This window comes from Carcharodon carcharias, chromosome 22, assembly GCF_017639515.1.
Source record: "Carcharodon carcharias isolate sCarCar2 chromosome 22, sCarCar2.pri, whole genome shotgun sequence".
In the NCBI taxonomy this organism is placed as follows: Eukaryota; Metazoa; Chordata; class Chondrichthyes; order Lamniformes; family Lamnidae; genus Carcharodon; species Carcharodon carcharias.
This window is the reverse complement of record NC_054488.1, coordinates 39,505,509-39,530,695: the sequence shown is the minus strand read 5'-3', so window position 1 is coordinate 39,530,695 and position 25,187 is coordinate 39,505,509. Positions and strand designations below refer to the sequence as shown.

The window sequence follows — 25,187 nt, the reverse complement described above, 5'->3', positions numbered from 1 at the left end:
TCTGTTCTATCTGGGCCGAGAGTTAGGAATACAGTGGGATATGTGGGAACTACCCATAGCATCTAGACAATGGGCAAAAATATTTCTTAAAATCAAATGAATGGTTGCAATTGCACAAAATCCAGAAACCTTCCAGTTTGACCTTTTTTGGACTTAGAAAACTTAGAAGCAAAACTGATCCAAACTGGAGAAAGGTCTGATTGGATTTGGTTTGATTAAATCCGTTTGGATTTTGGGTTCAGTTCAATGCTTAATCCCTACCTGGTAGGCCAACCAAGGACTGGCATTGACGGCATTCCTGGAGATATCTCTGAGATGAACCGTCCCACTCTCTCTAACGAGGAGGATGCCATGGTTGCAGGAGGTTAACATGGGGGAGGAAAGAAAATGGGGGAAAAATGAGTGGGGGAACAAGAGATTCTCTAACTGGACATGCTGAAATTACAAGACAAAGCAGGCAGGAGGTAAGAAATTACTAATAGAAATACTAATGAGAAGATTATTCAATGATGTCAGAGACGAGAGAGGACCAAGTCTAAGTTAGCTAGTCTTTCAGTAGCCAGCTGATTGTTTAATAACAGATTTCTCCCAAACTACATAATTTCTTGGGTGTATCAGAATTTCTTATAATTACCTTTTTTGTTCCAACTCGAGAACCCAGAGGAGTTTACAAAGTTTACTCTAAAAGTCTAGACACGTTCCCCCTGTAAAAGGTTAATAATTCACTTTCATTATCTTTATGTGTTCTTGTGCATATATTTGAATCTATGTGCATTTATGTTACATGTGTGATCTCCAAAGCTGTGGGATACATTATCTGTCATCTCACTGCAATAGAATAGCATCTGTGGAAATGGCATTTCCTTCATGGGGTATGAACAGCTTTCTCATGACATATAAAAAAAATCTTTAACTGCTATCGCTATGTAAATGTTTCAACGTAATTAAATTTAACAGTTGAATAAATGTAACACTAGTTTATGAATCTGCATTATTATTACCTGGTTGGTATAAACAAAACACACATTGGGCGTCAGTGAGGGGATGTAGTTTCTCCCAGTGCTTTCCTGTGTATATCTCTGCGGATAAACGTACATATGTGACTTGTGCATCCTTTATGAAACAGATCTACAGATTGACAGCCGCAGCCATTTTATCAGTAGTGATTTGTTCTTTCTTTTATCTGTAGGTTTGGTTCATATGTGTATATGTCACATACATCTATGGGTACACTGTTATACTGTAGTAACTAAAACAGAAAACCTAGTACAGTAGTACCAAAGGTGCTGTCCATCTACAAGGTTCATTCCAAAAGGGAAGGACTGTACAAACATGTGCTTGAGTGTGTGTTTCCTCATGGTTTTGGGCTTGAACAGTTTAATAAAATAGCTTAGATTTTAGGGTCAGTGTTTTGCTTAAAGTTATAGCTGGATTTAAAATTTGAAAGAGCTAAGCTACTTGCCTATGAAAGTTCTTACTATGCATTAAAAATACAGCCTACGTGTACTTGTGAGTGTGTGCCTATGTGCGGATGTATCTGCACAGACACGCGCCCACAAAGTACATATTATTTCTGTGGAAAATGTCAGTTACTAACATTTAGTGCAGTTATTGATGCTTACCATGGTCCCAACGCTGTATGTTGCAGCTGGTGCAATAGTATGGTGGTATGGATCAGCTGCTGCATAGACTCTGCCATAACTGAAATATAAGGAGAAGAACATGTAACCAACTCACTTCTGTTGGGCAAGGCAAGCATAGGACAAACAAATGTTTTCATAGCATTGCACTCACTCGAATCTGGCCAGCCAACCTTGAGAATGACAAGTGTTTTCAGTTAATGTACTGACTGCCTCTTGGGTCATGGCCAGCAGAGAATTGGAATGCACAGAATCAAATAAAAGGATAAGCAAAATATTTTAAAGTAGCTTTCAGCAGCTAGAAATAAAAGTGAAACTTTTAAAACACAACTGATAGAATTTGGTATCATACTCAACACCATCCTCACAACTAGAATGGCATTAGCTCAGATACTTTACTTTAGCACTTTAACTGAAAACTAGCATTGCTGCTGAAATATTTAACAATGAACCAATTTTGATCCATTGCAAATCTAATGCAGTGCTTTTCTTTTCAAGTTAACTGCTTTAATACGTACTTATAATATTTCTCTGGTGATTACAGTGGTGGTGTGAAGGGTTTTACCCCATGGTTCCATTTATACAACAGCTTCAAGCACTGCCACAGTTCAGTAATCACATTGAAGAGAAGTAGCTAACTAAATTATCTGCTAGAGAATGCTCCAGTACAAAATTTTCAATTGAAATCTATTCCATCTATACATGTCCTGCAGTTGACTGCTGTCACTGGAGGTTCTTCTATTCAACTTACCAAGCTTTTGCCACTTTTACTAAAAAATAGCTGATGCATAAGTCACATTTTCAAGTAAGTCCTGCTTCCTTTAGGAGCTCATTCCTTAAATAGTATAATTTGTAAATGGATTAAAGACTCTGTCCAAATAGAACACACAAGAATTGTACATGATCACTTCACTGAGCGTACCGAAAAAGGTTCTTCTGGATTTTCAATCATAAAAGGATCTTTCCTGAAAAAGAAAATGTAACTTTTTCACATTCCCAGGAAGGAGCCTCAAACCCCAAGGGCACATATTGGAAATCTAGGTGCGCATGGTCAATGATTTCCTGATTGTGGCTGGGAAATAGTGGGCATTGTGCATCTGAATTTGTGGTGCAGGTTTTGTAAGGCAAGGTTTGCTAGTGAGAGAGGACACTTGTAAATTTACCCCAAGTGTATTACAACAACAGCAAGCTGCATTGATATTGTGTCTTTAATATGGCAGAATGCCCCAAGGCTGACCAACAAGGCATAATTAGACAAAAACAGACATTGAACAAAAGGAGGAGATGTGAGGAAAAGTAACCATAAGCTTGGGCTAGGATTTTCCCCTCGGCGATTTGGGGGCAGGGCCTGCTAGCCGACTAGTCGGGAGGAACCCCCGATGTCATCCCGGTCCATTTAAATCGTTAGGAAGATGGGCGGACAGCAAAATCAGCTGTCCGCCCACCGACCTGTCAATAGCCAATTAAGGCCATCGACAGGTTAATTAACCTTGTTAAAGACCCTGCCCATCCAAGCTTAAGGCTGGCGGGCAGGCCAGGAGCCCCAGCAGGCTCCAGATTATTCATGAAACTTCATCCACTGGTGGGGTGAAAATTTAATAAACTGGTGTTTCTTATTAACACGTCTCATCTTGTGTGACATTGTCACATGAGGGGGACATGTTAATAATTTTAATATTTCTCTATTTTTTGACTTTTCTTACCTGTCAGTAAACTCCCTGAGACAGGACTTTGCCTCAGGGAGCAGTGCAGTCTTTCGCGTGCATGTGCGAAAGAACGCACTTTGACAGATGGGGAATCCTTCCCCCCCCCCCCAACCCCTGCACAGGAAGTGCTTTGCGCTTCCTGTCAGGCAAGTTGCTGGGCAGGCCTTAATTCGCTCGCCCACTCAAAATGGCGGCGGGCCCCGTTTCGGCGGCAGGGGTTGGCTGCCCGCCCACCGCCAAGCCGGGGGGGCCCACTCGCCCACCAAGGGCAAAATTCTGGTTAAAAAGGTGGGTTTAAGAAGAGTCTTAAAAGGAAGCAGAGAGTTTTATGGAGGTTATTCCAGAGTGCGGGGTCTATCCCTAAACAGCCTTCCACCAGTGGAGAGGTGAAGGGAAGCAGGATGCACAAAACGCCAGAGCTGGAGGAGTGGAAAGTTCTTGAAGGGGTAGTTAGGGAAGGAATGTGCAGTTGTAGAGCTGGACAGATTTCAGAGATAGGGAGGGCTTTTTGATGAAAGGATTTATACATGACAAATGAAAGATTTAAACTGGAGGTGGTTGTGTCCAGGAACCAGTGTAGGTCAGTGACACTGAGATGATAAGATGCATGGGCAGAACATGCTGCAGTATGGGATGTGCACATTAGAGTTTTGGATGAGCTGAAGTTAACAGAGTGTGAAAGGTGAACGGCCAACCAGTAGAGGACTGCAGTGGTCAAATCCAGAACCGGCAAAGGTGTGATAATGTTTCGGAGTCTACATAGGCAGTCTTTGTGACGGAGAAGATATGACATTGAGAGCTGAACTTGGGGCCTAATAGGACGCATCCTGCACACTAACGTAAGCTAGTCAGAGGGGTTGTGGTATGTTCACTTGCAGGACTGCAGTTTTCACATCGATGCAGAGATTTCAAACTAGATATGAAGCCAGTAACAACCAGTGTGGTGAATACCAGCTTACGCCAGTATAATATTGGAATTTGAATGATCGTTCCATGTTAATTTTAAATAGGGTTAAGGTGGGTTAAATTGCAGTTAGATATGTAAATTGGGTTATTGCTGTGGCTTTATACTTAGTGGAAAAATACTTGATGTATTTCTGTGAAATTCTATTACCTGCCATTTTAATAGAGGGAGTAATTTATTTAAAATAAACACGTTAATGCCTCAGTTAAAGTAGCAAAATAATTTGATACGGCATGCTAATATTCACACACTGTGAAATTGTCTGTGATTAAAGATCACTTTCCCTTCTTTGGGCTCTCTGTGTCACACAGAAATATGCGTAAATGATTTAGACCCAGAAATTGGAGGAATTGCACCAAAATTTGCAGAATGTACAAAACTGGAGGTCTAACAATATCGAGGGCTCCATCAAAATTCTGAAAGACATAAACAGGCTTGCCAAGTGGGCAAAAAAATGGCAAATGAAATGCAGTATAGAAAAGTGTGAGGTGGCTCATTTGAACAAATGAGGAGGCCACTCTATTCCTTGGCAGAAAAAGAAATAAATTTTGCAGCAAAGAGATCTGGGAACAGAGATATATAAATCACTAAAAGTGGCAACTCAAATCAATAAGGCCAGAAAGAGTGAAATCGAAGTACCTGTCTTCATTTAGAGTCATAGGGCTGAATTCTTACACAGTTCCAGCCCCCTGTGTAAAAATTGGAGGCGAGCCCACATTTGCTTGGCTGTCTCGCCTCACAGATGTTGGGCCATTATTTGCCTGAGGCAGGTCTTGGAAAAAAGTTCTGCCTCTGACAGCAGCCAGCCAATGAAATGGCCAGCAGTTCTCTGGTCTCAGCAGCGCCACCAGGAGCCATGTCCACTGCTGGGACTGCAGGCAGTCCTCAAAAGAAGTGAGCTGCGAGGGAAGCCCAGACGAGGTTCAGCCCGAGGTCTTGTCAGGGCCTGCCAGCCTGGTCCAGCAAAGAGTGGGGGGGTGGGGTGTGTGTGTGTGTACAGGGCAGGGGAGGGGGCAAGTGGAAAGGATGGGGGAAATCTTTGAGGGGAAATCCACATTGACACAGGGGGCCCAAAAAGGGGACATATCTCCATTGCCCAGCCACCAGTCTGCCAGGTTTCACCTGGGCAAGGTCATAGAAGCAGTGGGAATGGGCCCATAAATGACAATTAATTGTCCACTTAAGGGCCTCAGTTGCCCTATGGATGAGCAAGCCACTGGACTCCCCTTCCACTGCTGGTAAAATTGTAAGCAGGGCTGCCAAGGGCAGGTAGGCACCAGGAAAGGCACTGCTGTCACAACACCCAATTTTATGAGCCCCTACCATGCCATCCTGCCCTAGGAGCCATAAAACTGGGGCCATAGAATCATTGTGGCACAAGTGGCAGCCATTCAGCCCACTGAGTTCATTACCAGCTCTCTGTAGGGCAATCCAGTCAGTCCCATTCCCCTGCTCCATCCCTGTGGTCCTGCAAGTTTGTTTCGCTCTAGTGCACATCCAACTGGCTAACACATAGAAACTATAGATGATTAGATGGCACTTGTAATACATGTGCAGTCTGGTCTCCAAAAGAACTACTATATGGAAGCACTAGAGATAGTACTAAGAAGATTTACAAGGATGTTACCAGAATTGAGAGGGAGAAACTATCAGGAAAGAATGAGCAAGTTGGGCCTCTTAAGGCAAATGTCAAGAAGAACTCTAATCAAGGTCCAACTGTGTGGGTGAGGAGCAACTGTTCTCAGCTGTGTTCGAATCCAGAACAAAGGAGGCATAAATATGATAGCCACAAACAAATTAAATAACAAACTTAGGCAGAATCTCAACAGAGAGAATGGTGAGATTGTGAATTTCCCTGTCACATGTGTTGATTGAAGCAGTTAATGAATTTATGGGGAAGTTTGATGCATACAAGAAGAAAGGACAAGAAGTAAGTGCAGGGAAAGGAAGAGGTCATTAGAGTGAGAGGAAGCTTATAAGAGGAATATAAACACCAGTATAGACTGGGTGGGCTGATTGTGTTGAAAGCACAGGCCAATGCAATGCAACTCTACAGAACTTTGTATCATTTTCCCATCAAAATGGCAGCCAGCTGATCTGTTCCCTGGTCTTAAGAGTCAATGCCTTAGATCAGTTACTGCTCTATTTTCACAGCTGTCCTGTGGATTCTCATCACCTTGATATTGTGTTTGGGAAGCAAGGCAAAGATCACAATTCCCCAAATAATTTCCTTACCACAGCATAGTATCACGTCTTCATTGTCAGCTAAGAAGGAGTGTAAACAATGCTGATGAATGGACACCCTTGCTTACATTATACATTGCCCACAGTTCGCAATCTTTTTAAAGACAGAAAGGCAACTTGGACTGAACATGACCAGAACAATATTGTTCAAATTTAGATTTCTACAGACCATGGTTTGCTTTTAGCAATCAGCAAACTTCATATTTTGCTTCATAATTAAAAATAGGTGCAACTAAAAAATGAACACAATTTTCACCTCTATTTTATTTTACTAACTTCACACTCTCCTCACGAGCAGGATGGTCTTAATGGTAGTGGATTTCAATATGACTTCCATTTATATTACTCCATGTCAACCAGCTGTTTTGGGTGATGTGCAATATGTCCCCCTTCCCATTCTCTCCCTACTTCCATCTTAAAGGAGGTTTGCTTTATTACTTTTTCTTTTCCATCCATGTCTACGACAGACATAGTACCTGTATAGTTGTAATTCATATTAAACAAATGAAGAACTAGAGTCCTATTTAGAGGGTGCAAGTATAAAGCGAGCTTGTGGAAAAGGAAAAAATTGCACAGAAACAGAGAGGAAACAGACAACTGATTAATAGGAAAACAAAAACAGAATTACCTGGAAAAACTCAGCAGGTCTGGCAGCATCGGCGGAGAAGAAAAGAGTTGACGTTTCGAGTCCTCATGACCCTTCGACAGAGCAAGTTCTGTCGAAGGGTCATGAGGACTCGAAACGTCAACTCTTTTCTTCTCCACCGATGCTGCCAGACCTGCTGAGTTTTTCCAGGTTTTTCCAGTTAGACCTGCTGAGTTTTTCCAGGTAATTCTGTTTTTGTTTTGGATTTCCAGCATCCGCAGTTTTTTTGTTTTTATAACTGATTAATAGGGCCCAATTTTAACTCTGTACAAGTAGATGGATTTTGAATGAGTCAAAATCTTGCTCATATAGTTAGAAACGATAAGTAATATTAACCCTATGGACACTGTAATCGTGCATCATTCTTTTCCCGTAAGATCTGGTGGGGCCAATTGCAAAATCTTGGCAGGTGTAATTTCATGTGCATTTCACATGGAGCAAGCAGGTATATTGATAGAGTAGAGAGAAATACTGGACATAAAATAAATGAAAAATAGTCCAAATGATAGAAGGGGCAATATAATAATGCCACAAAAAAATTATTGAAACTATTTAAATGTTTTAACATGTTTGTTGGTATGCAGGAGTTCACCAAGGCTCCTTTGACAGCACCTTCCAAACCCATGACCACTGCCATCTAGAAGGACAAGGGCAGCAGATAGATGGGAATCCCATCACCTGGAGGTTCCCCTCCAAGTCACTCACCATCCTGACTTGGAAATATGTCGCCATTCCTTCACTGTCACTGGGTTAAAATCCTGGAACTCCCTCCCTAACAGCACTGTGTACCTGCACCACATAGACTGCAGCGGTTCAAGAAGGCAGCTCACTACCACCTTCTCAAGGGCAACTAGGGATGAGCAATAAAAATGCTGGCTGGCCCACATCGCATGATTGAATAAAAAAAATGTTCGGACTGCAAGAGGAAAGCAGGAACGAAAGCTCGAGAAAAAGCTGATTCAACATACGTCATGATATAGGAGCCCTTGGGTAACCAGTCCAACCTCCAATCAAGATAAGGAAATGTTCATTCAAATGGTCAAAGTACCTGCACTGGCCCCTCTTCACTTTCTGGCCTGAGGCTCTCCTCCCACTGTTCTCTAAACCCTGCACTTTGGGCCTAACAATCTACCCCTGGTGTCCCAGCTTTTCAAGAGTGCAAATGGTGAACGTGGCTAGGCCATGTGTATAACATGTGTGTAACACATTTCCTTTAATGATATCTATTTACCATATGCCTGCCCATGTGTGAATGAATGTAGTTCACCCCAATGGATTGACTGGTTAGTGAACTACGGAGAACGGGGATGCAACAAAACATGTCTCCATGTTCTTTTCTGCTTCTGCCTGCTAGGCAGGGGTGGAGTTCCTGGGCTGAATTGTGAGAGCACACGGCTGTACTATGGGAAGAGTTTTGAGTTCGGCGGGCGGGCGTGGTCGGTGGGCCCAGGATCAGCTCCCAGCCGTGATTTCACGCTGGTGGGCCACTTAAGGTCCACCCAGTGTGAAACGTGGCTCCCCACTGGTCGGGAAGGGCCGAGCGGGGCCGGGGGCCTGTCAGCCGCTGGGACCAGTGACGACCTGGTGGCTGGTTTAAGGATGGCAGAGGCAGCCCCTTGAAAGCTGTCTCCCCTGCGCTGTCAAAATTCAAGTTATAGAGTCGAGTGCAGCTGGGCACGACAGGCGGGAGGGCAGGTCGGGTGGGCACTCGGCCCCCTGCTTTTCGGATGAATGCCTCGCGGTCCTCCTGGAGGCGGTGGCTGCCAGGAGAGATGCCCTTGTCCCCAGAGATGGGAGGAGGAGGCCACCACATCTCACAAAGAGGGCATGGGAGGAGGTGGCAGCACTGGTGAGCAGCCATGATGCGGTGCAGCGCACGTAGGTGCAGTGCTGGAAGAGGTTCAATGACCTGCTATGCTCTGGAAGGGTGTGTGCCGTGTTGGCATGGGTCAGTGTTCAGAAGCATTAAGGTCTGGCCGTGCCCCTGTGGGTCTCAGGGGTCCTAGAGTCTGAGTGCCGACTGTCAATCACGCCGGAGCTGGCCAAGGGGGTGAGCCCTGGCTGCTCGGACTGAGTGCCTAGCGGTTCGAGGGCCACGACTCAGATGTGCCCTGTGAGGTGTCCCTCAGCTGGGGCTGGCCTGGCTGCAATGGCGCTGCAGGTAGAGAGTGGACTAATCAATGCTCCTCTGTCCTTTCAGGAGAAGACGAGCCATAACCAAGCAGAGAAGTCACATACAGGTGGAGGCACGTCCAACCTGCTGCTACTCACCAGGTTCAAGCAGGATGCCCTTGAGCTGGAGAGCCAGCAGGTTCCATGTGCAACCGGGCGTGGAGAGGCGGGGGTGCCAGATGAAGGTAAGACCGCAGTGCACAGGGGTGAGAGTTTCAGATTGTGCAACCATTCTGGCGTAGCCTCTTCATTGATGTGAGCCTCAAACCTGGAGACAATGGCACCACGATGCTGAGCTCCACTGTCTCACCAGGGTACCTGGCATGCAAAGTAACAGTGTGATGACTTAAACTAATGACATATCTTTGTTCTCCCTTTTAGGTTCGCCAGCATGCACTCGCCCTCTGGACCCCAAAGGGCCACCCCTGACAACAGAGGACCACAGGGCTTCATTTGCACCTGTGTCACACCCTCTCTCTGAAGCAGGCACCAGCACAGATACCAGCACCTCGGTGGGCATTAGATCTGCAGCTAGTATCTCGGTGCACATTGGTGAGGGCACTTCACATTTGCTTGAGGCGCAGGTGGAGGCGGGAAGTGCCCAAGGCGCCGGCAGTCAGAGGACTGCGGGGAATCAGGACGATGCTCAGTCGAAGGCAGATGATGAACCTCTGGAGTTGTCCATTAGGCAACAGATGCTGGATGTCCAGTGGGATGTGCGGGAGGATCTGACGGAGATCCATGAGGGTCTGCGTGCCACTTTCTCCGTTGTGGAGGAGTCCATGCAGAGCATGAGCACTGCGTTGACCCTCATGGCCGAGCGCACTGTCTCCTCCATTGAGAGAGTGGCGAATCTCATGAAGGGGCAGCTCCAGGGACAGAATCAAGGGTTCCTTGGGTTGCGCTCGGACCTGCAAACGCCCTCACAGGCAATGCCTTCAGCTGGTCAGTGCCGGTGTGGGAGATGGATGGGGCACCCAGTATCCAATCTAGGTGCCTGTCCATCAATAGTGAGCAGGGGGTCCAGAGCAACCTCATGTTGACGCATGAGCTGCCTGCCTTCTCGGTGGGCTCCTCTCAGGGCACTCTGGATGACGGCAGCAGCACCTCTGCCAATGACTGTGGCATCTGAGGCTGCGAAGACTGGGGAGATGCCAGCTGTGGCAGTGGCCATTCCCTCCCAGGTGGGGCCAGCACAGACTCCACTGGCCATAGGACGACCGTCAAGGTCATCAAAGCCAACAAGACACCAAACTCAGTAGGCTGTCTCCAAAGCCAGTGCCAGCAAGGGGGTCGGTGGGGGGGCATGGGGTGTGAGGGCAAGATATAGTATTGGGAAACGTAAATTAAAAGCACCCTGAGCACAAAAGGGACAGTTCACAGGTGATTTTCTGTTCATTTATGTTTAGTTTATATGTCTGCTGGTGTGGACATCAACATCAGTAATGGTAATGTCATTATGCAGTCAATGTGATGATAATATTAAATTTGCTTGGTTCTGATGGCCTGAGTTTGCTTCACTTTTTTTTCTTTCTGGTGCAGGGTACGCCAATGAGTACGTGAGTGGCTGGAAACTTTATTGCACAGGAATTGATTGGACTTTGGGTGCAAATGAAAGGGTCATTTTAGACATCCAGGATGGAGGCAGGTGGAAACAGATCTTTGGTAGCCTAGCTGAAGGAGCGTTCAATGATGGTGTCCCTGGTGTCCCTGCCTCCCTGGGGGTTACTGAGGTCTGCCTCCATGCCCTCAGTTTTCTTCTCACCGTGCTCCTCTTCTGATTCATTGCTGGATTCGTCATCTGTGGCCTGTGCAGCTGCATCAAGATCCTCTTCCTCCCGTGGGTCCCCCTTTGCCAGTGCCAGATTGTGGAGAGCACAGCGTGCAACCACTGTCAGTGACACCCGCTCTGGGGGTTATTGTAGTGCTCCCCCTGAACAGTCCAGTCTTCAGAAGCGCATCTTGAGAAGGCCTATGTCTTCTCTACCACCACTTCTGTTGGGTGGCGGAGAGGCGTCATAAGCCACCATTTCAATGGATAGCCCTTGTCATCCAGCAGTCATCCATCCAGTCGGGCTGGAGCACTGAAGAGCCGAGACACCTGGGAGTGTCTCAGGATGTAAGCATCATGGGAGCTGTCAGGGTACCTTGCACAGACTTGCAGAATATGCATCCTGTGGTCACACACTATCTGACAATGAGAAAGGGGACGGGAAATACAGGACTGAAGGTGTTGTATCTGAATGAACGCAGTATACGAAATTAGGTAAATAAGCTTGTGGCACAGATTGAAATTGGCAGGTATGATGTGGTGGGCATTACGGAGATATGGCTGCAAGGGGATCAGGCAGGCTGGCAGAGGAGGTGAGGTTGCTTTGTTAGTAAGAAATGAAATTAAATCGATAGCAAGAAACGACATAGGGTCAGATGATGTAGAATCTGTGTGGGTAGAGCTGAGGAACTGCAAAGGTAAAAAAAAAACATAATGGGAGTTATGCACAGGCCTCCGAACAGTAGTCAGGATGTGGGGCTCAAGATACACCAGGAGATAGAAAAGGTGTGTAAGAAAGGCAAGGTTGCAGTGATGATGGGGGATTTCAATATGCAGGTAGACTGGGAAAATCAGGTTGATAGTGGATCCCAAGTAAAGGAATTTGTGGAATGTCTACGAGATGGCGTTTTGGAGCAGCTTGTGGTGGAGCCCACTAGGGAACAGGCAATTCTAGATTTAGTGATGTGTAATGAGGCAGATTTGATAAGGGAGCTTAAGGTGAAGGAACCCTTAGGAGGAAGTGACCATAATATGATAGAATTTACCCTGCAATTTGAGAGGAAAAAGCTGGAATCAGATGTAACGGTATTACAGTTGAAAAAAGGCAACTACGGAGGCATGAGGGAGGAGCTGGCCAGAATTGATTGGGAGATAAGCCCAGCAGGAAAGATAGTGGAACAGCAATGGCAGGAGTCTCTGGGAGTAATTTGGGAGACACGGCAAAAATTCATCCCTAGGAAGAAGAAGCATACTAAAGGGAGGATGAGGCAACCATGGCTGACAAGGGAAGTCAGGGACAGCATAAAAGCTGAAGAGAAAGCATACAATGCGGCGAAGAGCAGTGGGAAACCAGGGGATTGGGAAGTCTACAAAGACCAACAAAGGACAGCTAAAAAAGAAATAAGGAGGGAGCAGATTAAATATGAGGGTAAACTAGCCAGTAGTATAAAAGAAGATTGCAAAAGTTTTTAGATATATAAAGGGTAAGAGAGAGGCAAAAGTGGACATTGGGCCACTGGAAAATGACTCTGGAGAAGTAGTAGCGGGGAACAAAGAAATGGCGGAGGAACTGAATAGGTACTTTGCGTCAGTCTTCATGGTGGAAGACATGAGTAACATCCCCAAAGTTCAAGAGAGTCGGGGCAGAGGTGAGTATGGTGGCCATTACCAAGGAGAAGGTGCTAAGAAAACTGAAAGGTCTGAAGGTGGATAAATCGCCTGGACCAGATGGATTACACCCCAGAGTTCTGAAGGAGATAGCTGAAGAGATAGTGGAGGCATTAGTGATGATCTTTCAGGAATCACTGGAGTCAGGGAGGGTTCCAGAGGACTGGAAAATTGCTAATGTAACCCCCCTGTTTAAGAAGGGGGTGAGGCAAAAGATGGGAAATTACAGGCCGATTAGCCTGACCTCGGTCGTTGGTAAGATTTTAGTGTCCATTATTAAGGGAGAGATTTCAGAATACTTGGAAGTGCATGGTAAAATAGGGCAAAGTCAGCATGGTTTCATCAAGGGGAGGTCATGCCTGACAAATCTGTTACAATTCTTTGAGGAGGTAATGAGTAGGTTAGACAAAGGAGAGCCAATGGATGATATCTACTTGGACTTCCAGAAGGCCTTTGACAAGGTGCCGCACAGGAGGCTGCTCAGTAAGATAACAGCCCATGGTGTTAGAGGCAAGGTACTAGCATGGATAGAAGATTGGCTGTCTGGCAGGAGGCAGAGAGTGGGGATAAGGGGGTCCTTCCCAGGATGGCGGCCGGTGACTAGTGGAGTTCCACAGGGGTCAGTGTTGGGACCACAACTTTTCACTTTATACATTAATGATTTAGATGAAGGAACTGAGGGCATCCTGGCTAAGTTTGTAGATGATACAAAGATAGGTGGAGGGACAGGTAGTATTGAGGAGGCGGGGAGGCTGCAGAAGGATTTGGACACGTTTTAGGAGAATGGGCAAAGAAGTGACAGATGGAATACAATGTGGGGAAATGTGAGCTCATGCACTTTGGTGGGAATAATAAAGGCATAGACTATTTTCTAAATGGGGAGAGAATTCAGAAATCTGGAGTGCAAAGGGACTTGGGAGCCCTAGTCCAGGATTCTCTTAAGGTTAACTTGCAGGTTGAGTCGGTAGTTAGGAAGGCAAATGCAATGTTGGCATTTATTTCAAAAGGACTAGAATATAAAAGCAAGGATGTGCTGCTGAGGCTTTATAAAGCTCTGGTCAGACCACATTTAGAATATTGTGAGCAATTTTGGGCCCCGTATCTCAGGAAGGATGTTCTGGCCCTGGAGAGGGTCCAGAGGAGGTTCACGAGAACGATCCCAGGAATGAAAGGCTTAACATATGAGGCACGTTTGAGGACTCTGGGTCTAAACTTGATGGAGTTTAGAAGGATGAGGGGGGATCTGATTGAAACTTACAGAATACTGAAAGGCCTGGATAGAGTGGACGTGGGGAAGATGTTTCCATTAGTAGGAGAGACTAGGACCCGAGGGCACAGCCTCAGAGTAAAGGGAATACCTTTTAGAACAGAGATAAGGAGAAATTTCTTTAGCCAGAGAGTGATGAATCTATGGAATTCATTACCACTTAAGGCTGTGGAGGCCAGGTCATTGAGTGTATTTAAGACCGAGATAGATAGGTTCTTGATTGGTAAGGGGATCAAAGGTTACGGGGAGAAGGCGGGAGAAAGGGGTTGAGAAACTTATCAGCCACGATTGAATGGTGGAGCAGACTCGATGGGCCAAATGGCCTAATTTCTGCTCCTATGTCTTACGGTCTGCACATTCATGGAGTGGAATCCCTTCCAGTTGATGAAGGCACCGGGTAGACCCACTGGCACCTTCTATGGCCACATGTGCAGCTGATGGCACCCTGGATGCAGGGGAACCCAGCAATCGCTGCAAAGCTTCTGGCTCGTTCAGCCTGGCTGACCTCATCCTTACGGTAAAGAATAAAGGTCAGTACACACCTGCACAGAGCTTCTGTCACGAGCTTGACGTAAATGTGGACAGCTGATTGGGAGACTCCACACAGATCCCCCACTGACCCCTGGGAAGAGCCAGAAGCATAAATTGAGGGCCGCTGTGACCTTCAGAGCCACAAGCATGGGGTGTCCACCCACACAGTCGGAGCTGGTTTCAGGCCCAATCATCTGACAAATGGGGGTCACAGTCTCCCCTGCAAGGCTGAGCCTCCTTCGGCATTGCACCTCAGACATATTGAGGTAGATGCATCACCGCCTGTAAATGCTGACAGCAGGATAGTGGTGTCTTCTGTGGCCCCTTATGCCTTGGACTTCCTGCTGGCCCTGCACCCCTTCTCCCACAGGTCCCTCCCCTGAAATTGGGATACCTGGCCTCCTCTCCCTTCTGCCCCTCACTTCCTCCTCAGAGGGGGTGCCGCCAGTAGAGACCACAATCCCCATTACCAGGGTAAGGGAAGGCTGTCTGATAGCTGAAAGGATCGACAAGGTCCGAATCCTCTGGGGGTCTTGGAGACACCAATGAGTTCTGAAATAAAGCCTGGAAATGCTCAGAATGATGCCCTGAACAGAGATGAAGCTGCCAAGTACCAATAAGCAACCAGCTACAAACTATCTCTAAAACTGCTCTCTACTCACACTGGCAATGCTGCTGACCCTTTTTATCCCGTCCTTGGATGAGGTTTAGCAAATGGTCGGCTGCTCACCTGCCCATCTTGCCTGCGTGATGAGCACAAAATCACTCGGGCAAAGTAAAATCCAGTTTAGTTACCTTTTTAATGGCCTTAACTGGCCTCGTGATTGATGGCAGGCACGGCTCCAACCGAAATATCGCGCATGTGCACAATGACGTCGGGACGCTCACCGGATGTCATCACGCACTATTTTACACTCGAGCAGGTCAGGTGCTCGCCCGCCCATTCAGCGGAAAATTCGGCCCCACGTTTTAAAACCTAGTGCAAGCCATATAGGCAGGAAGTTCCTAGGTTCAATCTCAAGGCTTTGCAGAATTACCATCTCAATCAAGTCTGGCCATGATGACACTACAACCTCTCAAGTCACCCCCTGAACTGAGGAGGGGATAAAGTCCCCTCCTGAATGCTCTCCAGTGAACTATGCCGGAAGGTATGCACGTGTAGATTTCTGGTCAGAATCAGAATGAGCTTGTCCGGTCCGCAAACACTCACTCACTCTCATTGATCGCTAGTGAAGAACAACTACTCCAGTCCCTCCCCTAAGAGTTGCTGATATCTGTGGAACCACAATTGAATAATGAGTTGGGGAGGAAATTGGAAAATAAATAAGAAAACCCGGAGCGTAACTTTACAGCAACATAGTTGCAGCCTCTCAAAAAAATGTGACGGACACTTTTTTTAAAAAAGGAGCCGCCTTTCTTTCTCCCCTTTTTTTGTCAAGGGTTGAAAGCCAGTTTTAAGCCCATCTGCACTGCTTAGTCAAAAATAAAAGCAAAATACTGCAGATGCTGGAAATCTGAAATAAAAACAAAAACAAATGCTGGAAAAACTTAGCAGGTCTCACAGCATCTGTGGAGAGACTGTGCACTGCTTAGTCCTTGTCTTTGAGTCTAGCCATCGTTTGAAAGAGTCCAGGTAAATTTATCTTTTCATTATGTCCTTATTATAAATCAATAAATAATTTTTAATTGCACATTTGTTTCCAACCCATTTAAAAAATCACAGTCTTGCCTTCAGCTAGGTTGTCCAGTGCTCTCTCTCTTGACAGATTCCACTGACATGCATTAATAAAATGAATGTGTGTCTGGAAATGCCCAGGCCATCAGTTACAGCAGGATTCCGCAGCTTCATCCCTTTTTGTTCAAGACAAAACTTTTTAAAGCTGCAAACGTATTGATCCGTGTGATTGCCAGCAAACAAGCCAACATCTTGGATACTTCTTTAAAGTGACAGACTGCAAATGAGGTCTGTGTGCTGCAGATAACAAGGCTGCAGCAAGTGACAAAGCAGCCAAAGCCTAGAAATAGGCTATTCGGAGGGAATCAAGTCAATCGAGCTGTCAGTGATGTAATGCTTTGAATGTTATACACATTTAATTCAATCATCTTTCCACTCAGAGGAACTTGTGTGCAAGGGTGAATTTCTGGGATAGTTTAAAAGCAGGAAGGCACTTGCATTTGAATAAATTCACATTTTTTTTATCTGGGAGAATTCCTTTAAAACGGTGCATGCTTCAAATTGGAAGTTTATTCAGTGTGATAAAGGTAGTCATCAGGTTCTCTGAAGGAATACCTTTGTCTTAAAAGGAACAACGAAGCATGCTACAGAAAGTATTAGATATGGTAAACATATACCCATACTCTGTTTATGTGCAGTGTCAGCTTGGCCAGAGAGCTGTGTAGTGATTCTGAACAAAAATAGACATGAGCCAATTACAGTGCTTAACAAGCCAGAACTGAGGTAAAACTAATTGGCCTATAATTTCCTGGCTTACCATTTTTCCCTTTTTTGAAAAGAGGCACAGCATTTGCCCTTTGTCACAATTCCTGATTCCAAAGGTCTTTGGAAAATTATAATTACTGTCTCCACCCCTCCTTCACATTCTTCGGAGACTCACCATCTAGGGATAGTGACTTCTACTTTGAAGTCCATTAACTTTTTAAACATGGCTTCCTTTTGAAATGTATCTCCAATCATGACTTAGTCACATCTTCCTTAGTCACACCTACATTTCTACGTTCACTTTTCTCTGTGGGCAGCTACACAAGATCAGAATTTACCATGTTAGGCATTTTTGAAAATGAAGGCATGAGCCCTTTGTCAAAACCCATGTCCGCTTTTTCACATGCCTACTTTAAAAGCAATTAAAGTCCTGATATTCAGAAGAATTGCAATTCTATAAATGCATTTGTGACTTTGAACCCTGTTGCCAATGCTTTTCATAATGCAGACCATTCTGAGGCCCGGATTTGTGAAAAAGTTTCATGTCTTCAGAGACACTGAAATCGCTCCAGAGACAAATTTCCTCACAACTCTGTTCATTGTTTTTGCCCCAAGTCACTGACTGCCAATGAAATGACTTAAGGATGTTTTGGGTCTTCGCCAAAGCAACATCAAAGAGAACAGGTTGCCAGTTGTTACAGCTTTGAGGGACTGTAATAGATTGAAAAAATGTGTGTCTGCATATACAGGCATCATATTATAAAGTCACTTATGGTGTATGATGTAGGTCACAGTCAATATGTTTCCCTAGAAAAGACCATATGCTATATGAGCTCTGTCAATTTAGACAGAGAGGTTATTTCCATCCTGTGGCCAATCCTGCAAGGTTTTGATGTATACTTATTTGGGAGTCTTTGCACACAACATTAAGAACTATCAGGGAATCCAGAATATTGATATTCATCAACTTATATTGATATATTTCATGAGAGAAAACAGTGATTTTTAATTCTTGATTCTCATATTAATATTTAGCATTTTCCTGGATTTTGAGCAGATTGCCAGAAATCCAATGAACTCTCCATGTTCTGAGGAACCCTCCTTAATCCTTAAATTGTCATCAATACATTGTGATACCAACATGGTCCAATCTGATCACAACCTTTTTATGATCAGGAATCTGTAATAAAAATTACATCGCCAGGAATCTGTCCTTTTGAGTGCCACTCCCACTGTGATCTAGATCACTAATGTTAGGAGATTGCTAATGCAATATTTACATTGTCACAAGTAATTAAATGATCAGAAATCTATTGTAATCGTTACACTGCAAGGAATTGCATCAACCAGGGTCTCTGCATTATCAGACAGTGGAAGGGAGTTGAAGTTGGTATTTCTAGCTGTGAATGATAATAGTCTCACAAATTGAATTGAAGAATTAGGTTTGAAAACAACCTTCCTTAACTCACCCACTCCAACCATATCTTCTGGTAACACATTATATTCCATGCAAATCAATTGAATATTTGAGACAATCCTGTAGGAATAAATATTTCCCTGGGGATCTGGAATGTTTGAGGAATAGTTTTCGCTTCAGCACTAAACTCTGATGAAGTTCCACTTGAAATGTGCTCCTTTATTGTTTGATGTGTTAAAGATGTGCTTATTACAGACTTTGTACTCATGTAATTCCACATGGACATGACGTTCTTGTTACTTACACATAGAAGAGATTCAGGGGTAACAAGCCAAAGAAAGCTTTATGCCATCATTGTGGAATTTCTCATTTAAAATACTATCCTAGAGTCTCGAGCAAGTGTACTGTACCCCTCAATTGATAGCATCTGACAAAATAACTGACCTGACCTTCATGATCCTGATGACATCAGGGACCCAATTTTTCATGCGTCCAGCAAACAGAGGTTGGTGGGAAAACAATCACCTTTCCACTGGCTTTCCATCAAAGGCCCACAGTCACTAAAGGCACTCACCTAACTGAGACATTAAGTTACCAGGTAGTGCTTCATGTAGGAACCAGGATAAGAATTGATGAAAGCAGTCTAATGACAGAACCCAAGCTCACCCGTGAGCTATGACTAGCTTTTGGATTTGATGCATCTGGCTGAGGATTCCACAGCACAGTTGGTGTCACCAGCTGATTTCAGGCATTTTATTTAAAACTCATGACTATGTGCAGCTTCACAAACCAGTTGACTTTCGAGTCTGAACTCTGGATTAAACCAAAGATAGACTGTTCCTTGTGTGGCCACTGTGATGCATAGAAGTTAGTACTTTGAAAAGTGTTTCACTTTTTGGCAGACGGTGGCTGACTGGCAATTGAAAAACTCACACTTGGGATTTACTCAACATTGACAGTCCTGCTTTGGAGATGCAACAAGATTGTCAACCAGTGCCTTAGTACAATCTCCAATGAATCTCTCCATAGGCAACTGGCCAGTATTTATTATTAAAGTCTATTTTTTAATATGTTCCTGGTTATGTCGTTCCAAGCTCCTGCCATTGTTAGTTTATTCCTTCGAAGCAGTGCATCACGTCAGAACTAAAAATGAGCTCTGCTCCCTTTCAGTTTTATTGCTAATGAGGTTGGAGGATCTTCATTCACCATGAGCCTTAATGCCAGTTTTAATCGCTTATGGAACTGCTTATTTTTCTGGTTTCATTTCTAATCTAAAAAATTCTAGTATTGGGGGAGAATTGGGTTTCCAAAAACCAGGGGGGGAAAACCAGTAAAAAAAAAAAATTTTGATCATTGCTGAAACTCAAAAGAACAAGAGACTTGAAAAGTCTATCATTAAACTAAAGAGCAAATGCACAATTAGGGTTTTGCTTAACCTTGAGATGGTGGGGTAGAAATGCATCCTGGTTGGTAATGTAAAATGGGTGGTAACATGTCGTTGTCCATTATTCAGTTCCATTCGCATCAAGGGGGGCATAAAATAAGTGGCCAAAGAGATAACCCCCATCCAGTGCTTCAATCCGAGATGAACTTCTAACCCAGTTTGCTTTAAATTGAAAGGGAATAACCTATCTTTACTGCTGTGGTGCCAAGCACTTACATTCTGTATTGAAGGTGGGAGAATAAAAACCATTGGAGGTTATGCATAAGGGAGCAGTTGTGATCTTGCTCTTTGTACATAATATGCCTTGGTATGTGACGTGAGCTCGCCTTTGATTGATGGTCTCAGATCTCAGGGGATTCTCTGTGTGGTAACTGCCAGTGGACCACTGCTTCATAACAAAACAAGAGTGAAAGGATGACATTTACTGTGCAATGAGGAATATTGTCCTCAATTCAGAACCTGGAGATGATCCACATTACAGGACATTTGCTTCTTTATCTGCTTAAAGCCAGATTCAGAGATGCACACACACTGCATCGGAGGCAACATGTTTATCGCATAACCTGCATGTTGCAGTGCAGTTCATGCACATTTCCAGACACAATAATTAGCTTAAAAAAGGAATTTTTTTTTTGCTGCGGCAGCCAAGACTAAAAATCAAGGCCACAGTTTTAGAATATCGCATTCTGGGATGCATCTCCAAGGCAGTACCACATCTCAGGGTTGAGATGACAGTGATAAAATACTCAAGTTCTGGTCTAGCGGTTTATGAAAAATGCAGGCTTTCGGTGGGAGGCCTTGACAACGGACCAGACTGGAAATCATGGGTGCACTGCCCACAATTTGTAGTCTATTAAAATTCGTGGTTGAAAAATTGCGGACAATGCAACCTGTGATGTGGACAGCCAGTGGCCCAGGCTGTGCATGAATTGTTCTCATTCATAAAATCTAGTTCATGATGTCAGCTCCACTTTTCAATCTGCTTCAGCCTGTGTGCTTTAATCTGCCCGACACTTCATTATAATGGATCATAATCCCTTCAGCATGATTTCTATTATCACAACACTTCATCCTTTGATCAGAGTTTCAAAACGGCAAACTCTTAGCTATTTCTACAGAAGTTATCCAGTTATAAGGGCATATAAGAATTGAATTAATTCCATTTATTTCCTTATTTATTTAAAATTATGCCCAAACTTATGCTGAGGTCTGAATGAATCAGACAGTGGGTCTCAGTTTAAATGAGTCCATTTGTTTCCTTTACACAGCTTCAACAAGCCGCAAATTATTTACAAAGATATTTACACGCACTATCTAACAATCATTATTTTGTCACTAGATTTTTAGTTAATTCCCTTATTTGCCAACATTGTCGCCTGAGTTTGCGAGACTCCACTGGCATTATGGAGCTTCACTGGCAGTGAGCGTGGGCTGGGCAATGATGACACTTTCACGAATAACACTTTGCAAAAGAAAATTATGCCCAGCAATAAAAACAAAATTTTAAACACTTCGCAGTAGGTAGAACTCAATGTTCTCTCCAGGCTTTGAGATAGAGGTAAGGGGTGAATGAAGGAATAAATTGCACAATAGAAAGAAAATGAGACAATAAATAAAGTGGTGTTTGCTAGATGGTCATACCTGTCACTGTATGCTGCGGCGGCAGCTGCAGCAGGCTGGGCATATCTGTATGCTGCATAGCCTCCCTGGAATAGGAAGAAAAGCTTCATTACATTCTGTGTATAATAGATTAATACTGTGGTAAATGACGTTTAGTCTGTAATGCAGAGGCAGTGAAATGTTCAGGGAAGTAAAGGCGCTGCAAACAGTAAGAACTGGAGAGGCAGTCAAACAATGAGCAGTGGACTGATAATCACTGCCATCTGGACTCAATACTAGGTTAAAGTGAATGGAAAGCACTGTTGTAGTTTTTAGAAGATATTACTTACTGCACCTTGTAAACGTTAATTTGTTGGGTCATTACTGCTGCTAATGTTAGCCCAGGACAAATTCCTCATGGAAAGAATTATTTTCTTTAAGTTGGTGTGAAATACAAAAATTATATGCAAATTTCAGCGGCTTTTGGAAGCAAAGACCAAGACACCTGTACGGTGGTATCTGGATATGAACCACCGCTGTAGATAATTGTTTATCTCCTTTCTCAGGTGACAGAGTATCTATGACAACAAGCACTTTAGAGAGCAAACAAAGTTAATCCTTGTCTGTAGCATGCTAAACCCACTCACTTCCCTTAGTGAATTACGTAAACTCTTGAAAATTAAAAACCTGTGTAAACACTGTCAAACTTTGTCAATTATATAGGGCTTTTCTAATTATTACACAGTTTTTCTGGGGAGACTTTAGCTTTATTGAAACAAATCTTAGCTCTCTGAATTGTTCCAGATAGGATTACACAAGTGGTGCTCCATTTCTGCTTTTGAAGAAGTTTCAAACAATGTTTTTAAGTGGAAGTCAAATTTTCAAATGCTTTTCTATTTTTCATTTTTTTAAAAAATGAGGTTATGGATTTGGTTATACTGCTTAATCTAAGCTGCAGTTAAGTAACTTATGATGTTTCTGTAAGTGCCACACTGGAGTATTGAGATGTCCTGGAACTATCCATCTTGGCCTCTCCAATACACTAATCGCTAGCACCAGTCTAAAGAAAACAATTTAAATGTTTTGTGGCAGTGTTACAAATCCTGCTGCTGTCAGCGTTAAAATGGTAGCGATCCACAGCATCTGTCCTCCCAATTCTGGTCAGAGCCCATCAGAATATCACTGAGGACATCAAAAACAAATCAGCCAGTCTTACCAACAACAGTGAAAATAACATGCTCATTGTCAACTGCAGGGTGGAAAAGGTGACTGGGTTCAATTTCTTCCCATCTCATTTTGTGACTTGGGTTTTCTGTGCTTCACTGGGACTGTTCAAAGCTATTAACTGGAAAACTTATCTTCCCATTTATCAGTGTGCTCCTGGATCTCATTAGGAGGGATTTGAATACTTTGGGAATTGACTGGTACCTGAGACATTTCCCCTAAAAAGAAGTGACTTCTCACTATTTTGAATTAAGGGAACAGTAACATTACACGACCATACTTCCAGATGCCAGGAGGCACCACAGTGGATGAATTGGGCCTGCTTGAGCTGCGATGCTGAAGCTTTGGAAAAGCAGGTGGGCTAGTGAAGTGTTTAATGTCTCAGCGGTGCGTTCAGAATGGGAATCAGGCACTGCAGAGATTTCGATAGAGGATGCAGAGAGCATGGCAATGACAGATCGATCTGAAACCTCAATACTGTTAAACCCCTCAGATACTGTGCAAAGCGCAATGTTAATTAAAACGCAGGAACTGCAGCCTGGGCCCCTGGCATTGTGCCATCCCATTCACTTTTTAAACAGCAATTGGATGAATGGAACTGGGTATTGTTGGGTCCACGGAGGGCTGCCTATCTAATAAAGTCATCCCCTCCCTCCCCCTTATGGGAGTTTTAGGCTCATTAACATTCAGATGGGATTTTTTTTTAAATATTAACCTAGAAATTAAATTAAAAGGTAAGAGAAATCATCCTGCAGATAGTTTCAATTATACAGCTCTTCAAATAAATCTCTCATAAACCTTTCACGAGGATCTTAAACGATTCCTAAACAGCAGCCCTCCTCCCGAAGGTTAATGGTTGTTTCTTCACAATCTACTGCAGCCAATAAATCTGTGGCAATTTTCATTTTGTACACTGATAACCTGGGTCCAGACCCTGGTACAAAACACACATAGCTGCTGCCCTCTTTCCCATGCTCATTGCTGTTTTAATTATAACTTGTCCAAAAAAAGTTGAGAGCTTTTATTCGCTACAATGCCAATTAATGTCTTGTCTGGAGGTAATTTGTTGCTGTGGACTCCTTTGTATAGGGACTGGATGGAATACATCAAAACTCGATTCACTCTGTACCCTTATTAGACACCAAAGAGAAGAGATACTAATCCAGCTCACAGTGGTCAGGAGACAGTTGTATGTCATCTAGTTCTCCGTAGGTGATAACATTTTTAAATAACCATTCTGATTAAAGTGACATTGATATTTTAATAATTCCTTTGCCATTAAATCCCATTTATAATGATGTGTTCTGACATACTCACAGGTGGTTTCTATGCCCTAGGAACATTAGGAAGTAGAATAGCCCATTTTGTATCTTGGGTCTGCCCTGCCATTCGGTTAAGATTATGGTTGATTCTACTTTTTGCCTCCCAGAAATAACAATCTGGTGCACACTCAGTTTGAGAGCAAGTTAGTACTATGCAATGGTGTGCAAGTTCTTTGTGTAAATGGCCAAAGCACCTACCAAAGTTTCACTAAGGATGGGGATGGGGACAATTCAGAGCAAGTAACTTGCAAAATAAAATACAATATTAACCTTCATGGCTTCGAACTTCCCTTTATTTGCAGGGCAAATCAGTTAGCCGGCCGAAAAGATCACATAATTATGCGTTCAGGTACAATATACCCAGATTTCCTCCATCTTTTATGGTCATCTTTCAATCCCTCCACTCGCATGCATTTCTGCCTAGAAAACTCGTTATGCCTCGAAGTTAGAGGCTGCTGTGTGAATTTCCTGCAACTGTGTTTTCTCAAAGACTTCAAATTAGGAGGAGGTTTTCAGGTGCAGCAGAAAATGAGGCAACTTATTAAACGCCTGTTGCAATTTGTTTTTTTTTTAAATTTATCCTCACTGAGGCTTTTTCTTTATTTTCTGTTTCTGGAATACATTTTTTAATCACATGAATATAAGTGACATTAAAAATCTAAAAGCTTCTCCAATGTCAGGTAATTAAACATTTGCCTAATGTGCACAAATGATGGTTGAATGAGTTGAAACTTTAATTTTCATACAATGGTATAGAATCAATGCTTTTCTTGCACCCTGGTTGTTTCTTCTGATTTATACCCATTTTACATTCATGTGTATTATAATAAGATGCATAGGCTATTGGAGTGCAACTTGACATTGGCAAAATGGATGCATTTTCCTGTCCAACTTCCAGGTCACACACACAGAAGAAGTTCCAGATACGCTTCTGCACAACTGTACAATAAAACCCTAGAATGCTAATGTAAACACTAAAACTCTGTTGTATAGAGAGTATTCAGATGAACAAAACCGAAACAATGGCTGGGATTTTCCGGCCCCGTTGCGGGAGAGGCAGCGCCCTGGCCGGAAGTCCATTGACTTGTGGTGGGACCGGAAGATGCCGGCGGCTGGGTGGGGGGGCTGCAGA

At 43.8% G+C, this 25,187-nt stretch overlaps 1 protein-coding gene across 2 annotated transcripts in view; it reads right to left on the bottom strand.

The window, feature by feature from the left end:
* Window positions 1-25,187, bottom strand: part of rbfox3a (RNA binding fox-1 homolog 3a) — a 161,357-nt gene that overhangs the window by 1,769 nt on the left and 134,401 nt on the right. For both annotated transcript variants that reach the window (XM_041217114.1, XM_041217115.1), the window contains exons 9-10: window positions 21,552-21,616; window positions 1,623-1,701 (exon numbers count right to left, since the gene is read on the bottom strand). In XM_041217114.1, coding sequence (XP_041073048.1) covers window positions 1,623-1,701; window positions 21,552-21,616 — 144 coding nt within the window. The remainder of the gene's footprint in view (window positions 1-1,622; window positions 1,702-21,551; window positions 21,617-25,187) is intronic.